At 36.9% G+C, this 22238-nt stretch overlaps 1 protein-coding gene across 10 annotated transcripts in view; it reads right to left on the reverse strand.

The window, feature by feature from the left end:
- Positions 1-203: 203 nt before the first annotated feature.
- The window catches only part of sema4d (sema domain, immunoglobulin domain (Ig), transmembrane domain (TM) and short cytoplasmic domain, (semaphorin) 4D), a 71694-nt gene continuing 49659 nt past the window's right edge, over positions 204-22238 (reverse strand). For 5 of the 10 annotated variants that reach the window (XM_088909976.1, XM_088909977.1, XM_088909978.1 and 2 more), the window contains 13 exons: positions 19542-19687; positions 19149-19211; positions 17314-17412; positions 17137-17230; positions 16792-16908; positions 16127-16278; positions 13783-13958; positions 13543-13699; positions 12415-12637; positions 11605-11720; positions 10628-10800; positions 10312-10358; positions 8023-10088 (listed from right to left, as the gene is read on the reverse strand). In XM_088909976.1, coding sequence (XP_088766102.1) covers positions 9124-10088; positions 10312-10358; positions 10628-10800; positions 11605-11720; positions 12415-12637; positions 13543-13699; positions 13783-13958; positions 16127-16278; positions 16792-16908; positions 17137-17230; positions 17314-17412; positions 19149-19211; positions 19542-19687 — 2528 coding nt within the window. In that variant the 3' untranslated portion in view covers positions 8023-9123. Of the gene's footprint in view, positions 1043-3037; positions 3136-3401; positions 3612-6971; positions 7117-7250; positions 7455-8022; positions 10089-10311; positions 10359-10627; positions 10801-11604; positions 11721-12414; positions 12638-13542; positions 13700-13782; positions 13959-15226; positions 15515-16126; positions 16279-16791; positions 16909-17136; positions 17231-17313; positions 17413-19148; positions 19212-19541; positions 19688-22238 lie in introns of those variants that run through there. The other 5 variants (XM_088909982.1, XM_088909981.1, XM_088909984.1 and 2 more) reach the window with 5 other exon arrangements.

Genomic DNA, 22238 nt, shown 5'->3' on the forward strand with positions numbered 1-22238 from the left:
CATCACTGATAGCATCTGATATCCATCTCAATAGCTAATAGCTGAGCAGACTTTGTCTGACAAACTTAATTCCTTTGTCTTTCTACCAGTTATGCATCAACACTTGATATGTAAAATGCATGTGAATGTGAGTTTTGGTTACATATGCCTAGCGATGTGACCAAGGCTTAAACAAGGGATGTCTGCAGCATGGGTCTAAACCCACATTCAAAGCAAGTACCTTTACTTATTAAGCAACTGCAGAGTACAGGAGATGTTTTGAAGTCCACAAAAGTCTTTAGTTGGAAAAGACATGCATGAAGAAGAGGAGCATGGGTAATCAGAATCAGTGGATAATTTAGGAAACTAAAGAACACCTGTTTTCAAGGCAGTAGGTGTGGAGAACAAAGCACAGGAATTATCAATACAAGCAGTAAATGTACAGGGTGTTAATAATATTGGTCGACCTCTTTGGACAAATAAGTCTTATAAGAAACAATGATATTAGTACACATACAATAAGGATTCTACAACTTTTAGAAGTTTACATTAGGGTAAAAATGAAATTATGGCTTTTTTTCTCCAGTGCAAAGTTTCAACATCATTTTTTTCAAGTACAAATATACAAAATAGTGTTGAACAGTGTGAACTGTCCACGGTTGTAACAGTGTAGTTCATCAACAACATTATGTTCAGACCTCTTTTTGCATTCCATCTCTGGCCTTTATGGAATCATATGCACAATTCTTGTGTGACTTTATAGATGCTGCACTGTCACTCGAGACTATAGAATGCTCATTTCTCACACTTTTCGGCAGGGAGAACATTTGTAGAAGCCTTAGAAGTTCCATATACTGTATGAAGCTATCGTACACAAAGTGTGATTAATTTAATATCACTGCCACTGCCATTTTATGGACAGAGAATGGGCTTCCCGTCATCTAAGTGTTCACCAGTCCTAGTTTTTGCAATTTCATCTTAGCTGGTAAATTAATCAGTTTTCATTTCCATGATTATGTTTTGTTTGGAAATCCTAGAGAATATCTTCTTGCTCACAGATTTCCTGAAGGAGAAGAACAAAAAGAAGAAAATAATGAATGTGTCTGAGGAGACGGACATACTGTAAAGACAAACAGTACATTTTGGAGTCAATGGCGCTATAACATTATGTTAATAATGAAATCTAGTTGGTGAACAAACCTTTAAAATGTGAACAAATTATTACTTAATTTGAAACCTGTGTTTTGTTGGGATTTTACTTTCTATTCCATTATTATTTCAGCTAAATAATGTCTCCTGAAATCAGTGCAGTGACTGGCTGAAGTTGACTGTGCTCGACGTGACTGTTGGAACACGTTCATGGACTATAACAGACGGAGTATGTACTTGAATACTGAGAATAAAAAACAATCCTGCTTTGATTCTTTTGGAAGTTGTTTGATTAATGTGAGAAGTCAGGAAAATCTGTGTTGTACAAAATGCTCATTTGCTTGCAGTGACAGTTTTGTTCTGTAGGACAAACAGTGTGTGGTCAGGTGCACTCATTCTCTCTCGTGACATCTAAAGATTTTCCTTTTTCTGGTGAATTTGAGAACGCTGTGTGATTTTGCTTAATGTGTAATACATTTTGCTTAGGTTCATATAGCAGCAACATATCAGTCTATTAGGCTGTGAGGTAATTTACTTTTTTTCCAGACAGCATTTACCTACATGACCTAAGTGTTTTATTTTTTAAAAAATTTGGTCAAATCCTGTACTATTTCCCTCAAATATTAAAGATTAAGGAAGCAGTTTTTAATTTCATATATGAAGTATACAATAACCCAGAGCTCTGGCATTTTTTCCATTTTCACTGCTTTATGTCTACTTATTTATATGGAGCCATTACACAAACTTTTATAGTATATATTTTATATTTTATAAGTTTAAAACAATGTAATTTGATGTAATTCTGATCCAACAATAAGTAGGTACCACAATGATATTTTTCTATATATTGTATAGGTTTCAATAGTTACAGATAATGTTGGGCATTTTAATTGAAAAACAAGCTGAAATTGAATGATATAATTTAGTCATTGTGCCCACACAAAAAATACAGGAGGTTTGAATACAGGGACACCAAAGGAAAGACTAGTAAGAGTTGTTTGGAGTATCATACAGAAGATAGTTGAGTTAAAGTGTGGTAATGATTTTTAAGAGTGCAGCTGAATGAGTCTTCAGGTGTATAGAAAGTTAGAGAGCAAATGAAAGTCTATTTTTAGAACCTGGTCAGCACCTTGAAAAATCTAATTTAAACCCAGAATATCCAGAACAGAGAACATAACCGTACTTTTCATTTGCTCAGTAACATAAAAGACAACACGTGTTGTACATAGGGCTAATTTTTGGCCTGTCTCAGATTTTTGCCAGTAAACATGCAACCATTTGACCATCCTATCAGTAGTAAAAGCATTGGGAAGGAGAAGGGGGAGGTAAAGACAGATCAAAAAATGTTTTTGGCTTTTAAAGAAGTATGTGTCCTATGGATAGTCAGCACCTTATTTCCACTATCCTTGAAAACTGGTGAAATTATAGACTAGAGGCAAGTATGTTTCTTAATAATTAGCTAGTCTTTGTTAATAGTTAACTTTGCAGCCAGATCTGAATGAAATTGCCAGTTCCTGTGTGATATTCAGTTTGGACTCCTTGATAAATTTTGTTCTTTTTACTGTCTGGTGGCTGCTTTTCATTTCACCTATCAAAATCTACAGCCAAGGACCTAATGATGTAATGTCTTTCAGCAAAACGCACAGTTCTGAAATATGTTGAGACAGAGGATATGTCAAAAAGAAAATAAAATGCCTTAAAAGCAAAATTATCTTCACATTAATCAATAAAGTACTTAAATAGTAACATTAACAGATTATTACCTGAATTTTAATTTGTGCAGCCACTGAAAAACCACTACTACTGTAAGCTTTTATTTTTTGTGAAGTTTGCTTGAACAAAAAAGGAATTAAACGAATTACAACTGCAATTAAAAGATTTAAACAAATGTTCAATGAGAATAATATACCCAAGCTTTCTTCCAGTCCTGCAGAAGTTTCTCCTGGCCATTTAAAGCGCTCCTCCATTGACTCAAGTCTCTTGAAAAACTGTGATCTGCAGCTACATCTGAGGGTGAGATCAGAAGAATTAAAGGCAGTACATATTACATCATAAATGATTAAAACATGTATTTAGAAATAATATATTTAACCCCTTACCCCATCTGATAAAAATGAGAAAGGGCATTAACACAGGAAAAAAATGTTTTACTTTCAGAAAATGTTCAGACATATTTTGATTTCCACATTTCTGTTATCAGCAATTATAGTTTTTTTAAAATATCAAATATTTTAACACCATAGACATAAACACGATAAAACTCATTGGCCTACCTTTCCTGATCAGTCTGATGGAGACTTGGGATGTTTTATTTCCTGCTGCAGACTTGGCTGCACACTGGTAGTGGGAGTCAGATACTATATCTTCTCTCACCCAGCTGCTTACAAACAGCCTTCCATTCATTACAGTGTGCTTGTGCTCTGTGACAAAGTTTTCTATATTTCGTCCATTCACCTCCCATTGAATTTGCAGATCACTTGGACCTAAGAGACAAAAAGTACTTGTTCTTTCAAAAGAGCATCATATTCAGTCCTGTTTTTTTAATGTTATTTCAGACTTGCAGTACATTCAAGGTGCTGACATCCAGAACATTCTACACTTCAACAGCCAGAAATTATTCATCCGTTTTCAATCTGCTGCTCTTATGTAGGTCAGGAAAAGTCAGAAATTACTGAGGACCTAAATAGTAAGTGAAAAAAAACCACCAACACTATATATACAAGTCTTAAAGTTGAAAGAACACAGAAAAACAACATGAAACAATAGGATACATCAAGATCATGACATTGCTAACATTATCAAGTATGATGCATTTTATGAAAATGAAGTTGGTCCATACTGGTAAAGCCTTTTTTTCCTACCTCTACTCACCTCCAGCTACCAGAGCTGAATGCATGCACATACATGCACAAATGTAGACCACTTTACTGCATATTAGTGTCTCTGTCCCTGAATTATCATGAGAGTGGGGTAGAAGTCTTCATGGAGAGGGTATTTTACCATTTTTGTGCCTTTGCTCTGTATTAGTGTCACCCTTTTTTTCCCCTTGGTCTGTAAAGAGACCACATTCTCTTGTAGAGATGGCTGTACAGGAGATATCCCTGTGTAGGCTAACAGAAGCAGTGCAGGACATGACAGAGGGGAACTTACCCAGCATTTATGGCATTCCTCCTCAACTTAGGCATTTTTGCACCAATTAAGAGCCCTTCTCCTTGAAGTGATATATACACTTATGTGCCATTCACATGGATTCATTCTGGAAGGATTGTAATGCTACTCAATAATTCAATAATATCCATTAATGATAACAGACTCCTCAGCTGGATACAGAGAAGGTTTTTGAATATCTATGGCTAATTCTACATTATATAGGCTTGGGATCAGGTTTTGTTCAGATGGTTAAAATGTTAAATGTTAAAATCAGGCCATGTGTGTGATGACCTTGTGCTTTCAGCGTGGGCTAGAAAATCTGTATTAATCTCTGGACTTGTGATCCACTAACACTGACTTTAATGCTAACAAATGATTACATATTTTGCTTGAATATTTGTCCCACATGGTAAATAAAACATTGCTCATTTTCTGATGCAGCTCATCATAAAAGAACTCTAGTATCAACAATAGTATAGAATTTGGAGAATTCCAGAATTTGGAGTAGGTTTCAAGTTTTCTCTATAAAATACTTTAAAATAATACTTTTCCAAAAGATGTAAACTTAGCAGTCAGTTGTAAATACAACATTTATGTAGGAGTCATTCTTTCCAAAAATGTCTTTCATCATTTCATACTAATGCTCGTGCTTTAGGGTGTCACTTGGGTAGGTGAGTGGCTAAGGACTGCATTAATGGTGTTAATGTGAGTGAATACAAATATAGATGGTAACCGGCAAATACAATCTTGGTGTAAGGTGAACTAAAACATAGAATAGCTAATCATTTTACTACTGCTAGAATTTTTCAGACCTTTTCTAAAACATGATCACATATTCATCCACTTAAAAGAAAAATGTAGTAAGACATAAATGTAGCCTAAAGGTTTTTAATGCTCACCTCGCTTTAAATCAAAATGGCAAATTAAAACCAATTCAATAATATAGAAAACAGTCACTTGCATGATTCTGCCAAAATGTTTATGGTGAAGCTAACCTTTTTTTCTTTTTAATCTCCTATTCCAAATCTCAGAAATCTTGGATGGGTATTCTCTCACGGTGGAAAGAAAGGGAAGACAGAAGGTTGCACAAAGATTTTAAATGGTGAAAGACCTATGTTTTTTAATTACAACCAGTCCATGTCTATCTGACAGAGCCTACTGAACCTTTTCAATAGGCTTTGAGTTCTCACCCCGGTTCCTACTGCAATCCTGTCTTCATATTTTCATCCAGGTGAATGCTGCACATTGGTGGTGGTGGAGGGGAGTCCCCATTACCTGCAAAGCGCTTTAAGTGGATTGTCCAGAAAAGTGCTATATAAGTGTAAGCAATAATAATAATATTATTATATTTTCAATGAAGGTCTGGGTGTCAGTTTAATTGTACAACTTCCACAGACCAGCTGTTTAGCCCAAATTCTCTGTGCCTCTGTCATTAGATATGGGAAGAAAAACAGCCAACAGATCCAATTAATCTTGAGGTCTGGACGAACTGATCTGTGCCATGAATGATTCTTCCTATTAGTGAATAGCCAAGCTCTAAGTTTTTGTCTAGTCTTTCTTAATGGAACTGACTTGAAAACCATGGGAAGGAGGAGACCTGTAGTCTCATGGTTGAAAGCCTTGTCTTCTTTGGAAGTTGTCTGCGTTTATTTTTATTAACGCACCTAGACATTTTTCTAATTTGCTTTTCAGCGTTCGCAACCTCTTCAAAATAAAAATAACTTTTGGTTTTGGTCATGCTCTTCTTGGTGCGGTGTGTTCCGATATGTGCTCATTGTGTAAGTGATTAGTGGTGCCAGTAATCTTTTTTGGGCACAAGAAATGAGTGTTTACTTTTAGACGATAATTAAATGACAAGTCCACCAAATAAAACACTGCAGTGTGATTGTTATGAAACAAATCAACATAGGCATTGTTCCTCTGATAAGACTACTATGATTAATTACTATGATTAAAAATGTTCTGCTAAAAGTATGCTGCTATTAAAAAAAATAACATCCACACAGCTGAGATCCAAAATTTATTTTAGTCCCTACTAAGTCCACTAGTGGATTACTCCTCTTTCAATATCATGTTTCATGTACATCTTCAAATGCATAGATACACATATTCACACTATATTCTTAAACTATCTAATAATTAAATAAAAAAAAAAACAATAAGCCAATTTTTTCCAGTTTTGTACCACACAAAAAGCACTGTCTTCTTTCACCTCAGTAGTGGTAGTTGCTTTGCTAATATTTTTACAAGCTCTAAGGCTTTGGCTTACATATGCTTACAGCAAAGATCTACAGTTTGTCGTCTAGGTTTTAGAATTAATTTTACATCATAAAATCTTCTTCATATACAGAATTTGTGAAATAGCCACTTGTATACTGTGCCCTTTCATCTCAAGTGTCATAGTGGTGTTTCAGAAAAACCTTTACCATACAGGTCTTCTGTGTGGCTCAAATAGCAAAGGTGTAGCCTGACTTGACCAGGATTCTGCAAGCAGCCGCCAATGTCTTGCAACACACAAGTGGCAGGGTTAGGATTAGTTGGCCAGGATTTAAGCGCTGGGCAAGAACATTCCTTGGACATGCAAGGCTTGCATTGAGTGATGCACAACTTCTGCAAACAATGCAAACCCTCCTGTAAGGTATTTCAGAGCTCACAGCATGTCAAACATTGAATGACTTGTGATGGTCAGCCAGATCTGCCCATCCTCATTCTCTCCCGGTGTTGCAAGACTCACTGTGGTGAGCCGAGATGTAAAGACCAGTGTCTCTTCGAAACTGGGTGGGTACGAAACATAAACATCTTCTCATGTTCAAGCTAAGGGAAGTTCAGGTTGTGGTTCTGAAGTTCAGGAAAACAAACGGGCAGGGTTTTCAAAAGCTGTCCAAGGTCATGCAGGAGGGTAGAAGGAAACAAAACAGAAAGCAACTAGTAGGAAACCAAGGTGGACCAAAGCTATGCTTGTATTCACTCACCCACAGCTTGGCAGAATAGAAGAAACAACTCATGGGCATGGACACTCTGTGCCTGATCACTCAATAGAGGAGGTAAAAGGTGCACTACTGAGCTCTCGGCACTGCCCTGAAGATCAGGAGGGGATGTGGAGGAAGAGACAGAGGGAGTGTGTTCCACAGAAGACAACGAGAAGGAATCCACAGGAGAGAGAGGTGAAGGAGAGGCTGTGGGAAAGGAAGAGTATGGAGAAAAATACATAAAGAGAGTGCTCTATAGACAGGGATCAGGAGAGAGCTGGAAAGGGCGCACAAACATCCAGAAAATGATAACTGACTTAGAAGATAGTGAGAAAGGTGAGACTGTTATACTAACGATCCCTCCTTTAAAATGGTCGGCGTGTTTTTATAAAAGCCCTATGGATATTCCAATGCTGTTTATAAAACTTGACAACTACAACAGAATTGGTATTTTCCGAGAGCAACGCAGCATCTGCAACAAATGTTTTTAGGGAAAAAATACAAAAGAATTAGAATTTTAAAAATAAAGATACTTAAACAATTGTATATATCTTTTAACATTAAATACCTCTCTTTATAACTTCCACATTTTGAAATTCAAAAGTATCATTTCATTGAAAGTCAACCTAAGAATTCCACATTTAAGAACAAGCCATACGCTTGGCTTGCATACCAAAGCATGATGCTATGTACGACATTACCGATTTTAAAATTCTTTAGTATTCTTCTCATACATATCTGTATAGAAAAAAAAACAAGGTAAAATAGCAAAAAATTCAAAGCAAATGAAATATACTTCTTTAAAGTTAGTTTTATACATCAAGAAAACTTTACATCAAATAAACATTAAAATCAGTACAATATGAACATTTAAAATCAAGCTGAATGGACAATGCTACAAGTCCTGGAAGTCTTGATTTGCATGTCTGGTTTTGTGGTTACTATAACAGCAGCTTGCTTTCCAGTGTTTACCTCCAAAGAAGCACCTGTGATCTAATACACAGTCTTGGCATTTCCTTGTACACAGGATTAAAGTCACCGTAACCCTCTGCAGTAACATGCAGGATGGCTGTACAGGCATAATATTCCCCCAACTTCAAAGCATCCAACATCAGTGGTCTCAAAAGTCTTGCATTAGTCCTTTTCCAGTTTAGGTTAAAGTTTCCAGACTTTCTATTCACAGGAAAAGAATCTATTCACAACGACATGGCTCAGAATTGTTGAAGCTACCCGTTTTTCTTTGTGTCAGACAACTTCCTTTCTCCTGTATCACCAATTAAGCTGGTCATTTTGGTCTTTCAACATAACGTGCTTGTGATCCCCAAGAACTTCTGCATGCGCTGAATCCACCGCTTTTTGCAGTTAACAGCATTTAGCTGAACAAAGTAAAAACGTTAAAAATCCCTGAGAATTTAATGAACATTTGAGAAAAGAACTGTCGACCTACATCAAAAACAGCAAGAAGCATAGGTAATTTTGAGTGTACAAATTACTCGAAAACCAATTGAACACTTTACACAATATAAAAAGTGACATGCTCCAATTTGGAAAACATTCAGTTACTTACCAATCTGATAAACCATGTTTCCAATTTGGAATAAAAACAATTACTGATCAGAAAAATGCTGTATATAATGCAGGTTGTATGAATCTAGATACCGATAATCTGATGAGAAAGTTATGGATTTTTGCAGGAAAAATGGGGTCACTCCTACTAGAAACATGAACCCTGTTCACTTGAACTGAGATAAACACTGTCCATCTTGCTTCTAACACAAAGTCTGCATATATAAGACTCCTCCTTTCCCCCTGTATGTGCAGATACATAATTTAAATTAAAAAATTAACAGCAAAGAACAGACACGTAAAAAACTAATCAGCAAGGTGCATCCGCATCAGCAAATTCGATAGGTTGAGATTCACAGATTACGTCGAAAGGTTTGTCCTGCGTTTCAGCAACTTTGTCTGTGTGTTCTGGATTGGAGATCTTGCCGTTGGTGTATTCTGGCTCTGTCTCATAGCCTGTGTCGCGCAGACCCTTCTGCTGGCCCCCATTCTGGTTGTGCACACCTGTCTGCTCTACCTTCTCCACTATGGGCTCCATCAAGCCAGGTTCACAGGACATGTACTCAGGCTGGGGTTTCTTCTTTTTCCCCAAGAGCGCCGCCCGCACTTTGAGACAAGGGGGTGGCAGGTACTGCATGTAGCAGTTGTAAGCAATCAGTGCCAGAAAAAGGATAAAGAAAAGCAGAAAGAGAAACAGAAGGGCGTTACTGTTGTCCGTCTTCAAGTACTCCGTGGAAGGGTCCCGAGTCTCAATGCTAGGAGTGCCTGGACTGGGGAAAAGAAGCTTCTGCAATGGTTTTACAGTCGTGCTGAACCATGGGGTTAGTGTTGTTTCAGGTTGGGGTGGTGAGGTGGGAGTAGCAGAGCTTTGCAGGGTTGAAGTTAGTGGGGATCCTGCGCTGTTAATATTACCTTCTGTCGAGGGCGCTGGCTTGACAGCTGAAGCAGTGGTGGACATGAATGGGTCTGATGTCACATACTGCTTACCAATGTCAAAACTTAAGATGTATCCTGTCAGGAGCTGGGTGAAGTTCTTGCCATTTGCTTGCTCCTCCGACCAGCACTCGTAGTGCCCCAGGTCCTCTTGAGAGACGCTGTAAATGAGCATACCCGCCTCGGCGATCAGGTGAAACTTGGAGGATTCAGCCGACAAGACAGCACCGTTCAGTTTCCAGACCGCATGGGCCAGGTTAGAGTTCAGCTGGCAAGGCAGTTCAGCTGAACTTCCAGGCTTCACAGTGATTATCGGATAGTCTTCGGGGGACAGCGACTTTACTGTGAAAAAGGAAAAAAAGATGGACTAGTTAATAACCAGCTTCTATTTTCTGATCTGTGGTCTGAACAGCAGACTGTCTATCATATAGAAACCCAAAACACTGCTAAATTCTTTTATTATTAATAGAAATGACATGACAAGTATTATTGTTGTGCAAAATCTGTTTATATTTCTTTGCATCTTTCAGACTCAGACCATGGATTTCCTTCTCCAGATACATACCTGATGGACAAGTATGCGCATCTCCATTTAGATTTTGTATTAAGTTCCTGTGAAGAAAATACATAATCTGATAAGTGGCAGGAAAGGCTGTTCCTATTTGCATAAACAGAAGAATGGACAGGTTTGATGATATTTTAAACGAACACAACAAATTCTGTTTCATTTGAATTTTGGTAAAATCATTCTGTTAAAAAAATGTTTTTAGGAAAATCTAAAGATATGGATTTTGAACAGCTACTGAGTTTACTAATGAACAAAGGCTGGTCCAGGGCCTGCTTAGTTTAATGTTCATGTTATCTGGCGGTGTAAACCTTACCTTTCAGAGTTTGCATTAGGTAGAAGTATATTCACACAAATCTTGGCATCAGAGTCCCAGGCACAGTAGGGGTCACGGGCTAAGATGCAGTCTTCACAAGATGAGTACTTTTCACAAAAAGCAGTTGGGGACTGCACGACCCCAGAGTCAGAGCCAGCATACAGAAACCTAGTCTGCAAATATAAGGGGTCAGCAGTTATCACTCCGAAAGGGAAGACTTTTCATACGCACTCACCATGGGTTTGTTAATCACATGAGATCTCACTTGATGTCACAAAGCAGAGAAACATAATATTGAAACTTACAATTCCACTCTCGTCACAGAAAAGACACTGATACTGAGCAGCTGATTGGCCTAGTTCAACAAATTATATGGTTCATAAGATTCCTCACTCTCCCACATCCCCCAAAACAGATTTGATACACATTGTTTTCCTTCAATGTCTAATATTATTAATTAAGTGCTTGAAAATTCTGACACCCCAATTTGTATGAAGGATTGTTTGTGTATAAGGCAAGTGAATCAGATTCTCTTAAAATTATTATCAAGTTCAAAAATGACAAATCATGAAACAAGGAACGTGATCAGACTTTTTTTTGTTCCTTTTTTGGGCCGACTTTCTGTCTCTCTATGTTGAAATTTGTCACTTTTCACACAATAAAGCAAATGGCATGTTAGATTTCTTAAGAAATGTTATTCATAAATTCAAGAGGGCTTGATAGATTTTTAATGAACATATCTACATGCCTTGCCATTCGAAAATAAAACCTAAAATAAACTGGTTGATCTGAATACATACAAGGCATTCTGGTGTAACAGGAAATTACACCAGAATTAAATTTTGTCAATGGCTGTGTTGAAATTGGTCTTGGAGACTCATAGAACAACAGCACTTCCTCTAGTAATTGCTTAAGTGTTTTTAAATGGTTTGAATTATGATTTTAGTAGCTTCCATGTAATTCAGTGTTTTACTTACCCCCTGAGATGACAGAAGCAATGTCTTAATGGGTTCTGAATTTGGCAGTAACCTTAGTTCTTCAACTATATGTACTTCTCCATCATAAATTATGGATTTGTGCAAAACTCCTTTATCTACAAAGAAAAGAGTAAACAATTTTAAATATTTCCACTTACATTTTTATATCTGTATCACTCCCTGATACAATTTCACTGAAGAGAATTTAACTCTATTGTACTGTCACTGTCAATTATGTTTTAAAATGAAATGGCTTATGATTTTAAATCACTCATAAAACATCACTTTCTCCCAAGCATCACTAAAGACCAAAAAACAATGTATAGACGAATTCAACACTATCTTTAACCCAGATAAAAAAAATCAAGACATACACTATGGATGCGTAAATATATCTTCCTTAAAAAAATGTTGCAAGACCTCACAAATGGATGAGTTTTTTTATTAGTGAATACACTTGAGCTGATTTTAGTGTGGACTGTAAAAACACATTTCTACCCTCACAGTCATTTCTTTTGTGAGTTTGGACATACAAAACCTTGTTTGTTATGAGAGAAAGTAAACTTAGCATTGGTGTTAAATGTGTCATAGATACAGTCTGCAGAATTTAGGGTGAGGCTGAACACTATCCCAAGTCCGCATCTGGGAAACAGTCAAAATACTTAGTAAACGTTGAAAAACTTTTTTTACAGATATAAACAATTTACAATTAACACCATTGTTATACCTGGCTCCTCAAAACCAAAGCCCAGGAACCCCATGTACCTCAATAAGGTACACAATAGAAAAGAAAACTCAGCAGCACCTTACCAGTTCCTGTGAATATAACGTCATAAACATTGTTGTCAAGTGCCTGCACCCTGTCCACTACTATCTGGGTGTAGTTGACATCTTTGGCGACAAGTTTTGGTCCATTTCCTATTGGCAGCACAGGATCTTCCAGCAAGGGGTGATCTCTGACGAACTGGAGTGTTTTGTCTGGGAGGTGGAGGGAGCTGTTTATGTTCTGAAGCCGGTCGTTGTTATTTATGCACTAGAGACAAAGAAAGCACACAAGTAATTAGTGAGTTCTAGGACCCCTCTGTCACTTACAATACTGGCCTTTGCCTAATCCACTCATGTAAGCCTGCTACTGGCCTGGGCTGGTTTAACTTTGTGGTTTAAAGGTACCTAAAACAAACTTAATGACATGCCTCTAGAAGTGGCAAACAAATACTCAAGCTACTGCAGATGACAAATATAAAAATGTATGTTTGCCTGGGAAGTACATTTTGTTCCCTGTGGAAAAATGAAGTTTTTCAAGTCCAAATATTATTAAGGAGGGTGTTCAGTACTTAACAGTTTCTTTGTCCAAAGCATAGTGCTTACACTCATCACACAAAACATGAAAACTTAATATTTTGGTTCTAATACATTACTGCACTATAATCCAAAACATATAAAATATATTGGTATATTTCTCATATATATTTATTTATCCAATAAACAATCCAATAATTCAGGTTTACTGCAGAGGGTTCTACAGTGATGAATATGATAGAAAGACTATTATAATAAAATTAACTGGAAAAAAGACTAATAGAAACAGCTCCTGTTCAGAGGCTGTGAGATGCATGAACTCTACTTTGATTTTGCCACTTTTGCATGGCTCACTGTTATTTTATCAGTTCTGATTGTTATTTATTTTATTACTGGTGTGAGTTTAGGATAGTATGTGAAGACGTGCTGGACAGATGCTGTTCGTTATTGGCTCTATGTTGTATTTTTGTACTGTATGTCTTTTAATTGTATGAGCTCACCAAAACAAATTCCATACAACTAGCTGGCATGGTAAAAATAATACTGAACTTGAACTTGAAGGATATTCATTCTCACTTTTTTCAGGACTGCAAGGCTCGGGCAAGAATGAACATAAACCAAGTAACAGCAAAGACTTACAGCTCCAGGGCGAGGACTTGGGGGAACTCCATTGAACCTCACCCACTTTGTGTGAGACTGCTCAACGGTAGCCTTCTGCATGTATTTTCCTTTTGAGAAAACTTCACCCACAGAAGACATGTTGTAGGCACAGACAGCAGACAATCCAACATTTCCCCTATAACAAGAGATATGTTAAAATTACACCTAAAACATCTGCTTTCCTACAAGTACAACTGATATCGTACAAGAGTAACTTACCACTGGGAAGTAAAAACCCCATAAATTATTGGTTCTTTGGAGTCAGGCGTTTTCAAGATGAAAACATCATGAACGACATTGAAGACAAAGTTCAGTTCGGACATGGAGCAGACTAGCTTGGCCTTGAGAAAAGACGTCCATTTCTTCTGCAATGTCCTTTGTCCTCCTAAGTCACCCTGAACAAAAAGGGAAAAATAAAATATAACCACTTTGAAAACGAACATTGTTTATATTCTAAAATATGTTTTATACATAAAATGAAAATAAAACAATCACTTGTAATATGTAAAGAAAGAGAAAAAAAATCAATCATTTTTAGTAAGTGATTACATAGCAAAACAAAATTCAGAGGGTGTGGCAGGTCAGTATATGAAAGCAGCTGACCCGCCACTAGAGGCAGCCAAAGGGCCTCGAACAATTGCAATAGCTTCTCAAGGGTGTTAATCAGAGCACCGGTTAAATACTGGAGGGCTCATTCTCACAAAGGGTTAATTAGTGGTAGTATAAAAAGGGCTCGTGCTGTGTTAGTGGTGGTTGGGTGTCTAGAAATGAAACAAGGCATATAGCCATAATTACTAAGTAGGGAGAAGGGGACTTTTTTGAAGTCTTTGATTGCTAAGACTTGAAAAGTCTTGCAGTAAACCCTCCTGCAGGTTACTGCTGTTTGCCATCCTGGGTTCTTCATGTGTGCAGATCACCGGGACAGCCCTGGGATCTGCATACATGAGGAAAAGTACTGTATGTGAAAGAAGCAGTGAAGAAAGAACAGAAGAACAGCAAAAGAGGTTTGTACTCAAGCCAGACGAAAGATTTTTTAAAGAGTTTCAATGGCACTAAAAAGAGATGCGGGATGGGGAAGAGCAGGAGGAATTCGGAATGAAACCAAAAATCAAGGCAATTACAACAGAGATAATGATGTCAGAAAAGGAAAGAGAAACAAATTAAGTGAAAGCCTGACTTGGAATGTTTGTGTATATAAAGGTAATGCCAGTACTTTTAGGATGAGAAAGCTATGAGGCAGTTAGAGATGGAAAAAGAAATGTGAGAGAGAAATCTGAGGAAAATCAAAGCATTATTAGCTTAGCAGTGGTAGAAGATCATAGACAATCCAGGAAATATGTGTAGGAGCAGATAATGGCAGTCTCAGGAAGGATCCCTGGGGACACCTGTAGAAACAGACCACTGGGAAAGTTGGAAGAATTAGCCAAGGAGGTAAGAAGAAAACCAGTCAAATGTCACATTTGGAGAGAAGAGAATGAAGTCTGCAGGGAGAAGATGGATCAGGACAATGGCCGAATGAGGAGAAACTAGTTTGTAATAGAATGGAGGATGTGCAAGGTGAAGGCACATTAGGGAAGGTCACATGCGGCAATCTGGATGAATACAGAAAAGCTCTTTTGATTTTTTTACAGCCTCCAATTAAATAAAACTTTTTAACACGTACATTAAAAGGAAAGGACAAGCTCCCACCTTTCTTCATTACTCTATGGATAGAAACTTGCAAAAATGTCATTTTTAACAAAGGACATAAAACATCACAATATCTGTAAATAAATCTGTACATTATCTTTGCATTGAAAGGAAATGCGGGCAAGACCATTCTATGAAGCTGGACTTTTGTCAGTATGAATAGCTGATTCTTGCAGTACTGCAAAGCAACAAATGCCAGGTCTGAGGCCTGCAAATAAGCTTACATTTCATGAAACTGTGTGCTTTACATTGAGCACTTGACCTCAGTGAATGGCACAGCCATTGCCCAGCTTTGCCTTTGATTTCTTGAAAGGATATGATTAGAACTTGTAGTCCTCTGGTCACACAACACTCAACTATGGAAATACTAAGACCGCCTTGCACTTTGTAGTCCTTTACATTAACAGAATCATTTCAAAGGCTGGGCGAATAATGCAAAGTAATCCATTTTAGTGTCACCCATTCTTGCTCACGATATGTTCAAAAACCCAAACACACAAGGGGATAAAACATCAAATGGTGTTGTTTAATACTCCGAAGAATGCTCATTGTGCCCTTTTTAACATCTAAGACCACTGTCTCCTTTGACTGTATCCATAGAAATAGATATCAGAGACATCACTTGTGAAAGCTGGTATATGATTAGTACAGTATATTGCAAGATTTTAGCTACTCTAATGCTGGCATTTATGCTTGATGTGAACTGGCTTTTGCAACTTCAATAAAACTATTCTGACCTTTTTAAACAACTGGCCATTTTAACATGAACACACCTCACATAACAATCCCTCTTATCCTTAAAGGATTTTATCTAAAACAAAGACATGTTTCATTCTAAAGGAGGCAGGGCAGGGGACAAATAGCATTCTCTTACCTTGCAGACTCGGGCTATTCTGGGAATGAGGAGCTTGCCAAAGAATTCATATTCCACAGACACTTCCGTGAAGAAAAAGTAGATCTTGTCATCATCACCATCTGGGCTGTTTTTGCTCTCTCTGATGACATCCGCAAAAACAAAACTGGGCTCTGGGGGAGATAAATGTAAATTAAAAATATGTACCAAGTGAACACTCCCAGGTCACCACACTTTTACTGTGCAAATGAAAACTTGTATCTCCAATCTACTGAAACTGCTGAAGCCCCAGCAGGTTTCTTGAGCTACTTTGTCCCCATGTGCACTGGGGAAAGGAACAAATTACCAACTTGAAGTTGCTAATTAACTGTTATAACCCTTGAAGGCATACTAATTCCTGCATACAACAGAATTTTACAGAAACAGTTTTCCGAAGCATGTGATCCTTAAAGATGGGAAAACTTTGATGCCCATAGTTAGTGCCGTATAAATATTAAACATCTTTAAACACCATCTTCTTTATTAACTAATACCAAACATTCAAACAAGTAACAGTAGGTCCAGAGATTTGTTGGTTTGGTGTTACAATTAATCAGAAAGTCAAATTACATGACTTTAGTAAGTTACTCTACAGCTTCCACTATGTCAACATTTATGGCACTGCCTTATCTAGGAACAGCCATTACCATTCAGCCAGGATGTTGAATACTCTGTTCGCAGCAAGCTCTGCATTTGTGAGTATCTGTAAATTATTGGTTCACTTCCTAAGAAATTGTAGGCAGTCCCAGAGTAAAGTTCTCCATCTGAAAAGAAACAAAAGAGGATTAAGAATTCCAGTTAAAAACAAATATTTCACTATGACACATTGAATGTTTATCAGGAATGTCAATCTCCATCAGGTTTAAATTGCCAAAATAAATGGAAACAGATTAATTTCTATGGAACATATTGTAAAATGTAATAAAAAGCTTAAAAGATGAATACACTTTGTGTAACATTGTCTAGACAAACATGCACAGTAAGTTACTCACCAACCATAACTGTTGTGAAACTCTGTGCCGGATCAAATGAGCATTTTCCTCTGCCATCCTCAAATTTTTTTTCCAGTTGAAAATCATGAAGAGACTATAATGAGGGAGAAAAAAACTGTATTTGTGCACTGAAAAGGAACATTTCTGCAATAAGTTTGACGACAGAACCATACGTACCAGGTAGTCACAAGAGGGTTGAAATGCATGCGTACCACAGACATAAAGACTGTCGTCACTGACCACTTGCAGAACTCGTATGTAATTGAGACAGTCTGTCTGTAAAGGAAATTGTGAACGAAATATCAGTCATAACTACAAGAATGACCACACTACTACCATAATTTCATAGAATAAAATCCTGTGGGTTAAAAAAAACAGGAATCATTATTGTTCACTTTTTTCTAAACTAGTTGCAGTGATGTCTCCTAAAACTATAGGCCAACAAATTTCCAAAAACATTTCAGCCATGTGCTTAGTGTTCCACTGATAAAAAATATTATCGGAAATACTGACATAAATCGGATTCTACTGTCCGCAAGACATTTAGTAACATGATGTCAAGCATTATTGAAAGAAACCTGAAACAACACTTTTGCAGGCATAACAGGAAGCATGATTTCAAAACGAGTGCTGGCATATTTCATTTGGTAAATTACTCGTAAATGTCCTATCTTCGTCAGTGCCCAGAATGTCCCAACCTAAATGAAAAACTGTAAAGTCCCAAGCTTTAATTACGTTTGTTCTAAATCCAATCTTGTATAATCCGTTTGTGCTCTAATGAGATTTCAAATGCTGTTTACGAAGCACATTTTTTACTGTCTTTTATAGTTTTCCAGTCCAAGAACGAGAAGGCGAAGGAGTTATGATAGGAAACAAAAAGGTACCAAACAACAGACAATATGATCAATACTAATTGTGCAATTGTATATAGAGCATCCAATTAGAACGGAAGAACAAAAGAAAGGCTGCAAATGAGATGAAACCAACAAGATTTCTAGTCAGCATTTTTAACTGTTAGGAGATAACTGATCCGAAAATGTTTTCCAGACTTTTTTTTTTAAAGCAGCCAGGGTATCAGCTTTTACAACATTGCTGGTGCCATATTCCATAACTTCCATAATTTCCACATCCCACAACCACAAAACATGACATTCTGTACTTTTGCCTTATATTCATCTTTTCATCTCAAAATCAAATTGCTTGAGTATACAGCAACAACTGCAATTTGACTTCTTTGTTCCACAGAGCACTGTATGTTTCAGAGTTCACGGAGACACTTCAATTTCATTTCACTTCAAAACTGCACTTCAATTTAATTTGCGCGTCATACCTTTGCAAAGATGATAACTGGTGTTTAATACCCTTGCATAGTAAGCATGTACTACTGCTCAGGTGTTCATTATAAAACCTAACCTGAAAACATGCTTCCAAACAAATCTGTAACATTTTTCTGTGGTTCACATGGTATGACCAATGATTTTCATCTCAGCAAAAGCGTAGTTCAAAATTTGCTAATTAATGTCTTTCAGTTTATGGGCAGTACTAAATTTCCCATCCTGTGCCCTGGTGAGCATGGAGTCATATGGTCATGTAAAGGGAGCTGAACTATCATGCTCTTTTCCTGTGACTTATGTTGTCTCCATATGAAAGCATAATAAAAGGGATTTTTTCAGCTAGCTTGAGTGGTCTTTCATCTTTACCATTTTTAATTTGGCACTATTCAAGTCACATGTTTCAATACTAGTATACATTACAAATTCACCCCTAATTAGCTCATTTGTTCATTTTATTTGTTTTGTTGAAACATTTTGTCCATGTTTAACACTGTGCATGGTCCTTAAGAAAAACAATAACCAGAACATGCAGAATGCCAAAAAAAAGTTCACGTCCCTACCAAAAATGTTATTAGATCATTAACAATGCATGTTTTGGATACTAATACTATATGCCTTTCTCCACTTGACTTGAGTTTATAAATATCAAAGTACAATACATTTTCAACATCAACCTACCTCTTTGGATTTTCCTTTTAAAATACACTTTTTCATATCACTTTCAGGAACTTTCCAAATTACCTTAAATAAAAAAAGACCATGTAAAAAATAAAAACAACAAAATCATATACTTATAGTCCAAAATGCAAATATCAATTTTTTAGAATGTAGATTAATATTATTCAGATTTCAACTTTTTAAGTTTGTCATAAAAATTTAAGTTCCATCTTTTGTTTCACTGCCTGTTACAAATTATGCTTAATGTATGCAGGCCAAAGGACAGGGTTTGCTCATACACAGCAATATGCAAATCTCAAGGTTAGTCAGCCATTCATAATTCAGTCAAATTTCTTTCTTATATAAAGAATTGCCACTAAAAACAAGTACAGACATAACTTGGATATAAAATACCTGATTATTCTTGATAGAAATGTTTCCCATATTCAGCTCAAAGATGGCTTCTCTTGCTCCCACATATAAGGCCTGTTTATCTTCACTGAGCAACAGAGTGGAGTAGTTGAAGATTCCAGGGTCGGTGAACTCTATTAAATTGACATCTGCAGACAGAAACAAAACATTTGCATTGCTGAAATACTGATGGCCCATCTTATCATGAAAGCTTTTCAGAACTCATGAGTTCGATGAGTATATATACAGAGCTGTGTGCAACAGTCAGTTCCTCTCCCCAGAAGTATTACCCTCAAAAGTAGTTAACCGTCAGCTTTGAGGACTGTGCGACTCCCATTAAAATGGCAGAGGCAGGTTTAAATCAAATTTCTGACATTGTTTAGAAACAAAGAACAATTACCGTCCCAAACTTGTAAAAGTCAAAGTATTACTAGTTCAAATAAAATACTTCTGTTAGCCACCTGTTTTCATTAACAGGTGCTTGGAATAAATCTCATATGTTGGTCTCCCAGGTGGCTCAATGGGTAAAGGTGCCTTTCCTATGATCCAGGCAGTAGAGGTCATGCCACTGGCCAGCTGTGCCAAGGATACCCTTGTGTGTCACAGCTTAGGGCAGTGTTCCCAATCCTGGTCCTGGTGACCAACACACCTTGTGGTTTTTGTTCCAGCCGAGCCCTCAGTTACACAATCAAACCCCTCACTGACTTAATAATAAAATTAATTTGAACTGTTTGTTCCCATCTGTTAAACATGCTGGAGCTACAGTATAACCATTGTATTTTGTAAGTGAAATTAAATACCAAACTTGTGACTAGAAACAAAATGCAAATATTCAATTGAAGCAACTTCTTAGATCAAGTAAGGCTTCAATTATGTAACTGAGGTGGGATGGGTCACCAGGACCAAGACTGGGAACCACTGGCTTAGGGTGAGGTGGCTGTGGCTCTCTCAGGTCTCAGCGACACAAGCAACCCCTCCTGGGTGCTAGTGGGTTTTGTCTGTGAGAATACGCCTCTCTTCCAGTCGACGTTGAATGTCCAGTAGGAGTCTGTGTAGCTGGTAAATTGTGCCTCAAAGATGGGTGTGTTGGAGGAGCCTGCCTACACTTCTTATATTTCCTGTGTGCAGTTGCGGGGTCAGTGGCTGTGAACTGAGCTGTGAAAAACTTAATTGGCGATACCAAAGTCTGAGGGGTTTAATAAAAATTTTTATTAAAAAAAATGTTACACACATACAGGCTATAATAACATGCTTCTGCCGATTATTATGGGTCAAAGTGGTAAACTATCATTAAAAGCCAACTTTGTTTGTATTGGGAACTTTCCGGCAGTTATAAAGAATCCATCTGTTGTTTAGCTGCCATTAACACAGTGCTACCAACAATAACAAAAAAACAACAACGTTTTCTGCATTTAAAACTAGCTATTTTTGTTGTTGCTAGTAGCTACACTTCTACCAGAAATTGAAATCAATCTTCTAAGAAATACGATGAGGAAAAGAGGTCATTCAGGAACACTACAACTACAAGCCTTTTAAGTCAGGTAGGAGAAATGAATGGTAGCCTGTCATGTAAACAATATTGGTCTTGTTAGCTTAATTAAACACATTGAAAGGCAATTATGGCTGTTCTGGGAGACATGATTTGTGCAATTATGACTCAGAAGTAGGTCAAACATTTAGCCATTTAATCATTTTCCACTGGGTTGTACATTTTATAATTTGTATGCAACTGCTTTTCATTCCCCAACTCAAAATACACTGGATTCAATTCAGCATCAAACGCCCCACACGTAACATTAATAAAATACGTTTGGTACTTTGAATTCTTGATCATACTGCAAACTCTGCCCATTCACACATCCCAGATTAGTTCTCTCAAGTCAGTGAGTGCTTCATTAATATGAGGAATTCATTTTGATTAGTCTGATTAGCACCTTCAGATGTTTCCTCTTATTATTTCATATGCTCCTTAAAAGACAATTGGGATTTTACTTCCTAATTCTCTTTAAAGGCGGACAGTGAATAGAAGTAAACAGTGGAAAAAAAAACACAAATTCAGACGGTGACTGTAGGTTCTGTTCTGGTTTGTGACCTCTTTTTGCTGCAATAGGTCTCATTTCCTTACTGTAGCCAACTTTGTAAATCTGCAAAATAAGTTTCTTTTTTTTCTAAAAAACAAAAAGATTGCAATTTGATTAAAAATAAAAAAAGGTTTCCTTCTGAATCCCTGACACCTTTTGAGTTCAAAGATATTTGTTTCTATGATTAAAGATCTAAACAATGTAATGTTCCAATGTAGTACCATAAGTTAAATATAACGGTTAACATTTTCTTATCTAATAATTCCTGGAGAGAGCATGAGGTTATTATGGACAAGAAAAAACTGTAAAACCTGAATCATTACAATTATGTCAACTATCCCAGCTCCTAGTTAAATGGTTGATGAAGCACTGGCATTTTACAATTGAGTCAAGTACTTCTTCATTCCCAGCTGTATCAATGTGTACAAAACGTAATTAAGAACAATGAAGAAGTGAAAGAAGAAGTGAAAGAAGAAAATGACTTTTTTTAAAAAATAAATTCATGTTAATGACTACTCAGTTGTGCTCATGAAAGTGTTTAAAAAAGGAAAGTGTTTTAAAAAGAATACATTCCATGATAATCACTGATGTGACTTCCACTGAAATGATAACATCTTAC

The sequence above is a fragment of the Atractosteus spatula genome, chromosome 3, assembly GCF_055471065.1.
Source record: "Atractosteus spatula isolate fAtrSpa1 chromosome 3, fAtrSpa1.hap1, whole genome shotgun sequence".
NCBI lineage: Eukaryota > Metazoa > Chordata > Actinopteri > Semionotiformes > Lepisosteidae > Atractosteus > Atractosteus spatula.